Genomic DNA, 13,072 nt, shown 5'->3' with positions numbered 1-13,072 from the left:
TCATGATAAGGCAAAAGGCTTCGTCCTGATGAGTGCAGGAGAACATGATAGAACATGGATGGATGGATGGATGGATGGATGGATGGCACTGAAACCCAAAAATCCATTGGGAAATGCTGGCCACAAGTGGTGGTTGTAGGGAACACGCAAATCCGCTTAGGACCCATAAGTTAGATGTATGTTTTGTTGCATTATATCATACTCAATAACAAGTTCACAGACTCCAAAGTTCAGGAACTACAAATTAATATGTCTCGAATATAACCTTTATTTGCTTTCTCCCAATTACATTCACGAGTGAATACACAATGGAATTTCTCTTTTAAATTTTGAAAACCCAGTGAAGAACAATTGCAAGTGTCAATGAACATGAAATTGTATTTATTTATTTTTTATTTTTTTTAATACATGTATTTCTTAAAGTTTCTAAATTGTCCAATCTGTTGTGTGTAATAATCAGCTGGGCTGGCTGGGTTTAGCCCAGAAAAGGAAGAATCTGCCCAGGGTTTCATCATTTTACCTTGACATCACAGCTGGTTTAAGAATTACGTGAGATCCAATTTGACTTCAGGAAACAGGGATTAACATGGACATTGTTTGCAATTTTTGCTTTCCCAATCATTAGATGCGGCTAAATCTTAAACACCGGGTTTTTAAGCTGCTCACTAATCTCTCCCAATACACACTGGATAAGCAGTGGTACTTCTTGGTTTGCTATACTAAAATGTGCTTTTTTTTCCCTTTGGTTGGAAACCACTTTCTATCAGGAAAGTGGTTCTTAAAGTGATATTTATCAATGTGTGCATGTCACATGTTCAAGTTGTTTGCAGAGTAAGAGTAAGTGGCTCACTGGAATGTCAGCTGTTTTCAAGATATGACTGTGTGGTCGGCCAGTCACTCTGGATTTCAGAGGAGTCAGTCTCTGAAAACAACAATAAATCTACGGCAGAACCTTCATATGAGCCGGGAAAATAGACAAATGACAAAATAGCAGAAGCAGATTATACTTCTGCCTGCAATACCGAGTCATTTTCCTGATCTGGAGGGACAGATATGTCAGCTACATCAAAGAAAAGCTTGCGATCAAAGGGGATTAAAATACTGGCTTTGGCAGGCACTGCAGGATCATAGAGGAGGGGAAAGTCAGTCTCTTTTCAGCTGATACTGAGTGGAAGTCAGTCTCTTTTCAGCTGATACTGAGTGGAATGATTTAAAATGTGCTTTGAGTATAGTAAAGTAAACAATCAAACTAAAGAAGCAATCTCCAAAGATTTTTCAGAGATTTGTATGTATGTATGTATGTATGTATGTGTGTATGTATGTATGTATGTATGTATGTATGTATGTATGTATGTATGTCTGTGTGTGTGTGTATGTATGTATGTATGTATGTATGTATGTTATGGAGGACCAAAAGTGCCAAAATTAAATAAATAAATACATCATTAAATAATTATTTAAATGTGTAAATAATTAATCAAAATAGGAATTAAATAAAATTGTGTCATTAAATGTGTCATTAATTAATTAAAATATCAATTCATTGTATGTAAATATATACATATATGTAATTATTTCACTATTTAATTATTTATTTCATCATTTCTCTATTTAATTATTTAATTCATGGTCCTGTGTTGCAGCGCTTCATGAATTTATTTTTCATGTATCTATGTATGTATGTATGTATGTATGTATGTATGTATGTATGTATGTATGTATGTATGTATGTAATCGATCGTTACTATATGATTTGTAACGTTTCCCTACTTATTCAATAATCCACCAACACGAATCTAGAATTCGTTGTCAGTTGCGCTCTCTTCGCTAGGTGGCAGTAAGCCCTTGGTCGAGCAGTTCCTTTGCCAGAAATACACAGAAGAGGAAGTTTCCGGCGCAACAGCTAGGCATCATCATGCCTACTGCTGTGATTATGGAGGAGAATTTCGATAAATTATTAGAGCAATGTGAAGCTCAGGAGCTCGAGGTAAGTGCGGAACAAGGGAACCTACCGTCGTTGGTCCTCTGACTTCGTAGCTTTTGTTTTTGTCCGTCTCTCCGCCTCTGCAGGGTTTAGGATTGTGTTTGTGACAGTCGGTTAGCTAAAGCGATGCTAATGTAGTGGACAACAAGCGATGCCATTTCTAATATCTATGACAGTTAACTTCATAGCAGTCATAAATTGATTCAACATATGTTACGAGTCTTTCGCTACGGTGGTGTCATCCTCCGAAAGCGATATGTTGTTTTTCTGTTTGTTTGTTTGTTTGTTTTTGTTTCCAAATGCCGTGCATGTCAGGAGTTAGCGTTACCCTTTACTGTTGGCAAGGGCTAGCCAGCTAACTTGGGTGCTCATCACTGTTTGTCGGCAAACGTTTCGACACGGTTCAATAAAATCCTGCGTTTCTTTACTTGAAATATTCTTTTACTAAAGCGAATTATCGCGTACACACCAACAATGTGAGGACGGACATGCTTCACTGTTATAGTTTGAATAACAACACGAACTGCGCTAACTGCTAGCTGAGTTTAATGTATGATCACAGACTTAAGGGATAGTGTTCTGGTTGACTGTGGAAGTCACGCTGTTCATGTCTCTTCGCTCGTGGTTAGAAACGTGTCGAGGAAAGTACCGCCGAGTTGTCTGCTTTTAATGTCTTAATCTAATGGACTTTTAGCATTAATGTCCCACCTGCATTTCTGTCTAATAGGCTCCAGGGGGCATTGCAACACCTCAAGTCTACGCCCAGTTGCTGGCGCTCTATTTACTTCATAATGACATGTAAGTCGACTGTATTTATTTGTTGACAAGTGGTTTATTACTACTGTATTGTGGATGGACTCGGCATTATTGCCTGCAGATTTTTCCGCTTCACTTGAAGTGGGATACTCTGACACTGTGACTCAGTACGGTAGAATTAGACAATTTGACTTACTGCTGATCTTATCTTCTGTTCTCATACAGGAATAACGGCAGGTATCTCTGGAAACGGACTCCTCAAGCAATCAAAGCAGTAAGCATTGTGTTATTACTGCATGAAAACGGACACTTTTCTACAAAATAAAATTTAGATTTAGTAAGTACAAAACAACCTGAATTTGTCAAACCTGAGGAAGAGTGGCTGTGCACACACACGAGTAAACTGTCAGCCAAAATCTTGTTGTCTCAACAACACTGTGACAATTACAGATGTGATGGAGAACACATAAAAATGTTTTGTTTATTCAGTGGGGCTGACATACTATACACAAACTGCATGTGAGAAAGTCCCCAGTGCTGTTCATACTGATTTTTGTTGGTTTGTTTAAATGGATATTGCAAACAATGTATCATATAACAGTATGCATAGAAACACACGTGGAAAGTTATCTATTAGTTTTGAATACAACAAAGAGTTAAGTTTATTTATTTATTTATTTATTTATTTTAAATCGAATTATTAATAGAATCACACAGCTTTTAACCATGGACACAGGCACCCACGCTGATAACCTCCCTTTGCACTGTGAAGGTGCAGAAATTTTAGTCAGCTCAATTATTAGAATGCACCCACTGGGGGGCGCTACGCTGCAAGTTGATTCCAAACAAATCTGGTAATGCAAGACCAGCTGTGTTACAGCTCCAACATTTGTCTCAGCTGTCTTCTCTGGATTTTGACAGCAGTCACGAAAAACATGCCCGTTAGCATTGTGATAACGTTAGCGCCAAGTGTGCTGGGGAAGCCTGGCAAATATGCGCGTGAATATATACGTTCAAATGGGTGTTTACGTGTGTCACATGACGCCTGTGATTTATTTATTTTTTTTCTGCTTTTCTGCAGTTTTATTCTGTTACTAGATACTGTGGTATGTGTAGTGCAGTCTGAGTTGTGCTTGTATTTAAACACATTTCTCAGTGAAAGTTAAGGAAGTCTGCTCTTGATGTGGGAATGTTCTTTGTAATGTTTGCTTGATTAAAAAAAAATTTTTTTTGCAGCAAAAAATTCATATCAGCAACAAATATATCTTGGAAGTGTCTCCTAATTCACAGATGAGTGAAGTGTATCTGATGTGAAATTCAAAAAGTATGCTTATGTCAGAAGTGAGTGCTTTGATATTCCTGATGGCTGTCCAATAAAAATCCAAATGATGTAATAGCCAAATTTTGAAATGAAAATGTCAAGATTCATTTGTGTACAATGCTGTAAACATTCCAACAGCTTTTTTTTTTTTTTTTTTTTAATTCTCTTTATTTAGGCAAATCCTGAGTTAGCAGCCATTTGGGCTGTCGGCCAACGCATCTGGCAGCGAGACTTTCCAGGGATCTACGCCGCCATTGCTGCTTACCAGTGGACAGAGAATATCCTTCCAGTCATGGAAGCCCTTCAAGGTGAGTGTGACCCAGTCCAGCATGTTCCGTTCCGAACGCACCGATCACTCTCAGGTTTATGTCAATATTGCCCCCACAGGGACATTAAAGAGAATCAAAATATTTTCGATATTTTTTTTTTCCCCCCACGTGCTCCACGACTTCAGCAGTGGGCACCACAGCGAGTCAACATAGGGGTCTAGCCATGATGCAACACATAGCACGGCGGACTGAAGTTTGTTGCAACACGATCTTCTCATGAAACCTTAACCCACTCACTCCTAAGAACATGATTTCACTGTCCTGCGTCACATGGGTCTTCTTGAAAAACACCCCGAGAGACTCGAATTTATCGCCCTGGCGCTCACAGTTGCTGAGTGTCTATCATGTGATGTTTCCGTTGTGTAACGGTGCAAGAATAGACCCTCACTCGTGTTGACGGCGCGGTGTGTTGATGTGCTCCTGGGGGGCTGACGTGCGTCCCGGCCACGGTTGGGCAACAATTGTTGAGAGTTTATTGGTGGACTTGAGTTGTAGGCGGGAAGTTCAGTGGGTTTGGGCTCAAATAAATCATTGTTTTTTTTATATTTTTGCTTTGTCAACAATGTTTGGGTTAAATTAGAAGCCAGATCTCTCCTAATATAAATATTCTCATTCGTGACGTCCAATTAGGAAGTGAGGGAGCTTCCTCCAATCATTTTTGATTCTTCATTTTTTGATTTGATTTGTTTTTATTTAGTCATTTTGTGTGAAATCATGAACGCAAATGGGCATCATGACTTACTATTGGTGATTATTGTGTTTCCAGCTGTCTGATAGTTGGAAAAACAGGTGAAAACTTTAAATATTTAAAAAAAAAAAAAAAAGAACGACTAAAGAAAGTGAAATAATCAGTTGCCCTTGATTATCTGCTCAGATAATCAAGGGCGACTCAGTCATGAATCAAAGGATATCAGAAAGATCACAACAACACCGGAGCCAGACGATGTTGACATTCACTTGTTTACCATTTAAACCGAGCAACCTCCCTCAGCCAAGCCTCCCGAGTCGGTCACATGGACCCGTGTTGTCTCGGCTGCGTCCACCATTTCTGTCTGTGCTGCGGGGATGCACGCTGCCCACTGGGGCATGTGACACATGCGGCACCGGGTAGGAGGGGTGCATTTCTGTGAAAAGATCCCAAGGCGGCAAGCGGGCAGGAATGTTTGCTCCGGTCGGTGAGGAGGATCGGATGTCACCAGCTGTGAGGGGGGGCGGGTATAAAAGCCAGAGCGGCTAACCCGGAGCCAGAATAGATCGCAGAATTTCAAGCTGCAGCACACGCGAAGGATAACGCCTCCCGAGACCGCGACCCCCCCCAGTCTGAGGAACGACGCGCACGCAGAAAGTCAAAGCCTGACAGTGTTGCGGAAATCAGGAAACCTGCTGGCCTAACGGTAGAACAGGCGACCTTCCCCCCCATCATGGACGTCCAGAGGACCGGATCGATGGTCCGACCCCCGAGCCCCATGGACAGCCTGGAGAAGCAGCTGAGCTGCCCCATCTGCCTGGACATGTTCACCAAGCCCGTGGTCATCCTGCCCTGCCAGCACAACCTGTGCCGCAGCTGCGCCAGCGACCTCTACGACTCGCGCAACCCCTACCGCTTCTCGGGCGGCGTCTTCCGCTGCCCCACCTGCCGCTTCGAGGTGGTGCTCGACCGCCACGGCGTGCACGGCCTCCAGCGCAACCTGCTGGTGGAGAACATCATCGACATATACAAGCAGCAGCAAGAGGTGAGCAGCAGCGGGAGCCCCGACACCAACCTGAAGCCCATCGAAACCAAGGGGCCGATGTGCCAGGAGCACGAAGAGGAGAGGATCAACATCTACTGCGTGACCTGCCAGGCGCCCACCTGCTCCATGTGCAAAGTCTTTGGCCAGCACAAGGACTGCGAGGTGGCGCCCCTGGAGAGCGTCTACCAGACCCAGAAGGGCGAGCTGGGCGTCGCCATCGACTCCCTGGTGTCCAGCAACGCGCGCCTGCAGGCGCTGCTCAGCCAGATGGAGGACGCCTGCCGCTCGGTGCAGGAGAACGCCCAGCGCGCCAAGCAGGGACTGTCGGAGCGCTTCGACCTGCTGTACGCCGTCCTGGAGGAGCGCAAGACCATCCTGCTGGAGCAGGTCACCAAGGAGCAGGACGAGAAGGTGGCGTCGCTGCGGGCGCTGGCCCAGCGCTACGGCGAGCGGCTGCTGTCCAGCACGGAGCTCACCGACACGGCCGTGAGGGCGCTGGATCAAGGGGGCGCCGCCGAGTTCCTGTTGGCCTCCAAGGGCCTCATCACGCAGACCAAGGACGCGGCCAAGTGCGCGCTGGGCGAGGAGAGGCCCGAGCCGGGCTTCGAGAAGATGGACCACTTCACGGTGGCGACCGACCACGCGCAGGCGGTCCTGGCCAAGATGTGCTTCGGGGTGGCCGACGACGACGAGTTTGAAGATGCGGAGGAGGAGGAGGAAGAAGAGGAGGAATAGGAATAGTAGAAACTTGAAGGAAACTTGAAGACTTTTAGGAAATACCGCAATTGTTTGCTTTTGATGGAAGGGGGGGGGGGGGGCTGGCAGAGTTGGTGTGGAAAGAAAGGAGCGAGAGAGGATGTGGGCTTACTTTCAGTGCAATATTTAACTTTCGTGTCACTTTCTTAATGTCTTTTGATACTTTTGTACTTACAAGTGATTTGAGCTGAAAATGGGACTAGAGTCATGTGACTGTTAGCACATGAATTTTCCTTGTGTTTGTAGATGATGGATGTTTGGTTTTGTTTTTTTGCCACTCTGCCCGAGTTTGTCTTGAATGGGTGATCGGCTGTAATCCCCAAAAGTTGTCTTCTATGGAACGTGGAATAAAGATGCATGAAGTTCAGAATCCACCTTTTTATTTGTCGTTCAACTCGGGCCAAGGGCGAGACGACACGCGAGCGAGTCTTTATTTTTGGGAGTGCATCCATCAGGACGTCGGCGTCGTTGCTCTTACTTGGCCATAGGCTGCACTTAAAAATAAAAGCCCTTGCAGCGTCCTGTCCGCTTTGCCTTTGCCGTTGAAGGGTGGCGGCTATTTTTAAGGGGTGAGAGGGTGAGAAGTGATAGCGGGCCCTGGAATAGAGTGACAGCGGAAGACAAGCCAGGTCCTGTTTCTCCGCCATAAAAACTCCGTCCCTCCCACTCGTGGACCCTCTTTGCTCAGCAGCTCCGGCCGGCCCAACTCCACAGCGTCAGAAGGGCGCAGGCCAAGAGGGGCCGGTCCAGTTGCCGCATGAGTCATGGCCCAACGGTCAAGAGGCCAGTGGTAAAAATACCTGTCTGCTTGGTGCAGCGGGAGGGGGGGGTTGCAAAAAGCCCCTTGCGGTGACCTGCTTGGCTCTGTTGAGAACATTTGCTCAGAGGCATCAATTCTACTTTTGAGATGCCGCCAGTTGGTTGCAGGAGGGTTGAATCAGCTAAAGTAAACTGGTCTATTATCTCACCTCACTAGCACTTTACCACACGGGGGATTTATGTTGGACTAAAACGTTTTTTTTTCCCTCGTCAGCAAGGAGACTGAAGAGCGGCTCGTCGAAAGTGGTGGGGGGAAAAAAAAGTTTTGGGACGCGTCAAGCATTTGCGATGTACTGTGTTGCACGAGGAATCAGTCTCAAGTCTCCCAAGTGCAGTTTGGGAGTCGCCAACATTTACCCACGTACGCTCCTCCGTCCAGCTCACAACTGGATGTTTCAGCAAGACGACGTCCGATGCAACACATCCAGAGCATCAAAGTACACAAGAACTAGAGTAATACCAAACTTCCATACATTTGTGGCACCGATCCTGTCAAATATCGGAAAAAGGAATCATCTCTTGGTGCCAAATTCTTAGCATCTGTCAGCCAATAATCATTTCGCATACGCGTGTCAAGATCTAAAGTCGCTGGCGATCAGCTTTAGCATTACAGGCGCATGAACTAAAGACACTCCTTCAACTTCTATTTACGTTAGAGGGAAAATTGGCGTCATGCCAAAGTCGTCTGAAGTGTGGCATCACTTCATTGAGGTGGAAAAATGCAACGTTTGTGCCAAAGATTTAGCGGCGAAGGATCAGAATACAACTAACTTGTTTTGGTTGGAAATCCTGATTTGAGCACCAGTAAAATGAAAAAAACAAAAACAAATTCCAAGCCCGAGCCAAGTGTTGTCTCTCTTGTGCAGCCGAACCTTTTGAAGCACACACACAAAAAAAAAATCTCTGGCAAATATTTAACGGCAGCAATTGGGATTGAGTGAAATTATCAAGGGTGCCCAAAAACTTTGTCACACTACTAGACCAAGACAAGACCAAGACTTGATACATCAAAGAAAATTAACAACAAAGCAGAAAGAAATGGCGAGTATCATTTTTGAATTCAAGTTTGCTTCATAAAGAAAAAATAGATTAACTAGGAATAAGGGGCTGTGTCACTCTAGGGGTCACAAACCGAGCGTAAAACGGCAGCAGCTGGATTCTTTTCCGTTATTATCTGTCATTGTAGTGTTGGCTGCTTCTTGACCGGTCTTGATCAAAAATCCCGAGTGCGTCCAGTCCGCGACAAGACCGAGTAAATATGCCTCGCAGTCCGAGACGCGACCCTTGGTCTCCTGACCAAGACCCATCTCGAGTTCTACAACACCTCTCACCAATGTTATGTTTCAGCCACGTCCCTTTCACTCGTAACGTTTGACTAAAAACCAAAAGGCCTTCCCTCTCCCAACACACAGTAGCATAAAGCTACGTGGACAGCGGAGAGCTCTTGACAAACCTCCGGCCTTCCGCCCCCCCCAACAGCTGTCTTCCCTCATCCCCACTTGTTATCGTTACCGCCCGCTGGCCGGGCGCAACAGAAGGTTTGACTGTACACACCGGCCGTTGCCAGGCTATGAAATGGGTTCAGGCCACGACCCCGAGGCACCGAATGCGATAGAAGCAGGAGCCGAAAACATGCCGCTGTGTGTTGTTGCGCTCTATCGCTCCCGGCGCTGTTCAAAGGTTATCTGTTAAAACTGAAAAAGGTGTAAAGTAGGTCACGACAGCCAGGCTCTGCAGATGTAAGACGTTAGCGGGAGTCTTCGAGCTCGACGATTGTACAGTCACCCGGGCCGTGAGAAACCTTACATATATATGTTGAAAACTCTACATCTATGTAAATGACCCAATGTTATGCAAACGTCACTTGTACAGCGTTTCATAACGGTACTCTGACAGTGAACTTTCCGAGAATGTGGAAAAAAGTCCATCACGAGCTGGAAATCAGCCCTTCAAAGTAGCACATTTCTAGGCCTGCAATTTGCATTTAAAGATAAATGCAAGTAGAAGCAGAGAAGTAATGAAGTTGATTGGAAGACCTGTGAGTCCAGAGTCTCAGTCATTCAGTGAATTTTCTTGTTATTCCAAAAGCACTCGCTGCAGACTCTCATATCCTCCCTCCTCGTTTGGGGGGGGGGGTGATCGAAAAACACTTCCTGTCACCACTTGAAGAATGAATGATTACATTACAATACACTCTCACTAATCAGCCACTTTGTCAAGAAAAAGGGTGAATTCCAATTCCTCCCTTAACCCTCAATCTCAACCCTCAATCTCAAAAATGCGCGCTTCCGCGAAGTGCAAGTGCTGTTCCGATTCCCAGAACGTCAAATTGAGGGACGAGATTAAGGGCTGTATCGCCCTCAATGTTGAGATTCTCTGGCACCACCCTTGGGAGTAAGGGCTACCCAGAAGGCATTGCGTATTTTCGCCAAGACATCTTCGAAAAATGGCGATGAAAAAAGCGAGCTACAAATGGAAGTATTTTCTTAGATAATAAAGATATAAATATTACCAAACCATTTTAAGACTTTTTTTTTTTTATGTATTATTGACATCGTTGTTGCGTAACATTTTTTTAATTTTTTTACTTTACGATGTTTGTCAGCCGGACCGGCCGTCCCGGCTTCACGTTACTTGTGTACCTCGTTGTGTAGGGACGGAGGACTTCTTCTTTTTCGTCGTCGTCTTCTTTTTCTCCTTCTTCTTCGTCGTCTTCTTGACTGACTGGACGTAGCTTTGGCGTAAGGCCGCCCCCCACAGTCTGAAGACGTAACTGCACTTGAGGGGTGTCCCATTTCTAAGCCCTTACACTTATTTTTGAGGGAAAGATTGAGGGTTAAGGGCGAGGGTTGAGATTGAGGAGTTAAGGGAGGAATTGGAATTAGCCCCAAGTCTCTGATGCCGTATTCAAGTGAACCAACGTGTACGGCAAAGCGCCGTTGTCCGTTTATCACTGCCTGCACAGAACCAGAGCACGCGAAGACTCGACACATTCCGTGTCATTTGTCATTCACTGTCACTCTTCTGTTTTACGTGTTCCTCCAGAGAGCACGCGGCAAAGGGCCTACAGTCTGGTGGCGCAGGCGTACACCTCCATCGCGGCTGAGGACTTCGCAGCCTTCGTGGGATACTCGGTAGAGGAGGCGGTGAAAGGTACACCAGCGTGAGAGAACAGGGGAAATGGGCGGGATGATTTCAGCTAATGTTTGACCATTTCGCGCCCTTTTTTTTCTTCTTCTTTTAAACCTCTCTTTCGCCAGGCGTGGTGAGCCAGGGCTGGCAGGCAGACCCCGCCACCAGGATGGTGATGCCCAAAAAACCCGGTAGGTGGCAGTGTTGCTCTTCGAGTATTTAGGAACCTTCCGGCTCTTTACTCAAGAGATTTTGTAAGACCCGCATGACACGTGGAGCGGAGAGCTGAAAACCTTTTGATCTCTCGAAATCGATCACGTGACGCCGACTCGCGCTCCGAGCCTCAAACTTAAAGAGAGAAATCCACTGATTTATAGGGGCGCCGTTTGTAAAGTTTGTCATGCTTAAAATAACAGCAACATTTTCTCACATTTAGCTTCAAATCGTGTTTTTGAAAAGTTGTGTGCATTTTTGTCTCTTTTTTTTTTTTTGCACATTTAACTCTTTAAATATAAATGTTAAATATAAATATAAATGCTAAATATAAATATAAATGTTAAATATAAATATAAATTTTAAATCTAAATCGAAACATTAAATATAAATATAAATGTTAAATATAAATGTTACACCTAAATGTTTCAGGTGCAACTAAACCTTTAGCTAATATGCAAATTCAAGCTGCCGGCAACCGGAAGTACCACAATAAAAGCGCGACTATCTTTTCGGGGGGAAACTGCCTCTTGGACATAGATTGGTGGTTTTAAGTACCCAAAAAGAACAAACCCGTTTGGAGATACTCTATTTTACGAGTCCCTGTGTTACGCTGAAAAGAGTAAGGAAGAAGACGCTGCGCTCGTCTTGCTCGCGGCCCATCTGGGAGCCCGCGAGGCTGTCCGCGGAGCGGATCCCCGCTCAGTGAAAAATGTCTCCGGCTTGAAGTAACGCGGGGAGAAACTGCTGCATGTTTCGGCGATGAGGTCAGGCGCGATGGCGGGGGCGGCTGAAGGCGGAACGCGTGGGCGCGCAACTCCGATGGAAGATGAGAGACGCGCCGGGGAATCGCCCTTCCCCCGACTCGGTTCCTCTCCCTCCGCCTCCCCTCATCCCCCCTCTGCTTCCTTCTCTCCTCGCAGATCCTCCTCCGGTCTCGCTGGTTCCAAACGAGCAGCAGTTGGCCAGACTCACCGACTACGTGGCTTTCCTCGAGAACTGATAACCCGCCACTGCCACCACCACCCCCCCCCCCCCGAGTTCGCTCTTCTCATTTTTCCACGTACACACACACACACACATATATATATATTTTTTATTATTTTTTTTTTTGTTTTTCCGGGGAAGTTTGGACTGTTGCACGGCTTCCTCCCGATGACGAAGACTCACAAAACGCTCTCAGCATCCTGCATGACCGCTGCAAACTCTTCTCCACGACCCACCCGATGTTGATGTGCACTGACTCGCAAGGCTTGTTGGCTATTTTGCAAATGTAAAATGGATCTGTCACGTGCTCTCTGTACACTTTGACGGAGTCAACACGGAAATGCCCATTTGTTTTGACTGCCAACCAGTTAAAGTTTCTTCTTCTCTCTTTTTTTTTTTTTTTTTTTAATAAAGTTCTTCACTCAGCAACGCGGCGACCAAGCTTGCGTCCGTATTTTCAGCACTCGAAGCCGAAGTGAAGCAGAATCTGGGGAGTAACTGAGATCTCTGTGTGGGTTTCAGACCTCGTGTGTCCATGTTTATGTTTTGACTGGTGAATAAATATTTTTTTTTGCCGTTTCTAACGGGGTTTCTGTGATTTCGTGGGCGGAAAAACGCTTCAGTCGTCGCTGAGTCTTGCTTATGTGGGAGGAATAATATATTGACGATGCAAATAAATTAGCGCCACCTCGTAGCGAGCGCATTCGTTTCAGATTTTGTCTGGATTGTTCGGGCGGGGGGGGGGGGCGAATGGCCTCTTGGCATCTTCCACAAATCCACAATTGTTTGCCGGAGCAGAAGAAAAAACATCATTGATGAACACATTGCATCACATTGATGAAATCCCCATCAATTTCATCCCACGGGCGCAGCAGACTTCATTTGTCAGAACAAAGACTTCCGAAACTTTAACGGAGTGACTGAGGTCTGAGTCGCTGAAGCTAAAGTGGAGGCTCTCAAAAAGACGTCCACTGCCCAGAGACTTCACGCAGGCGATGCACATTTTGCATTGTGAAAATGGCAGAATCTGGCTGCCATCTGT

The 13,072-nt window shown here is 45.4% G+C and overlaps 2 protein-coding genes across 2 annotated transcripts; both read left to right on the top strand.

Annotated features, from left to right (window-relative positions):
* Positions 1–1,837: 1,837 nt before the first annotated feature.
* cops8 (COP9 signalosome subunit 8) lies at positions 1,838–12,614 on the top strand. The gene is made up of 7 exons (XM_076030845.1): positions 1,838–1,987; positions 2,712–2,782; positions 2,966–3,014; positions 4,237–4,369; positions 10,744–10,851; positions 10,959–11,021; positions 11,967–12,614. The coding sequence occupies exons 1-7, from the start codon at positions 1,916–1,918 to the stop codon at positions 12,044–12,046; spliced, it is 576 nt and encodes a 191-aa protein (XP_075886960.1). The 5' UTR covers positions 1,838–1,915; the 3' UTR covers positions 12,047–12,614.
* trim63b (tripartite motif containing 63b) lies at positions 5,683–7,249 on the top strand. Its single transcript, XM_076030844.1, has one exon. It carries the CDS (start codon positions 5,812–5,814, stop codon positions 6,856–6,858), a length of 1,047 nt encoding a protein of 348 aa, XP_075886959.1. The 5' UTR covers positions 5,683–5,811; the 3' UTR covers positions 6,859–7,249.
* Positions 12,615–13,072: the final 458 nt, after the last annotated feature.

Source organism: Nelusetta ayraudi, unplaced genomic scaffold (assembly GCF_046127955.1).
Source record: "Nelusetta ayraudi isolate G7.1 ecotype Tasmania unplaced genomic scaffold, CSIRO-AGI_Nayr_v1 ptg000031l, whole genome shotgun sequence".
Classification (NCBI taxonomy): Eukaryota; Metazoa; Chordata; class Actinopteri; order Tetraodontiformes; family Monacanthidae; genus Nelusetta; species Nelusetta ayraudi.
Note: the sequence above shows the minus strand (reverse complement) of the source record. Positions and strands in the feature narration are given on the sequence as shown.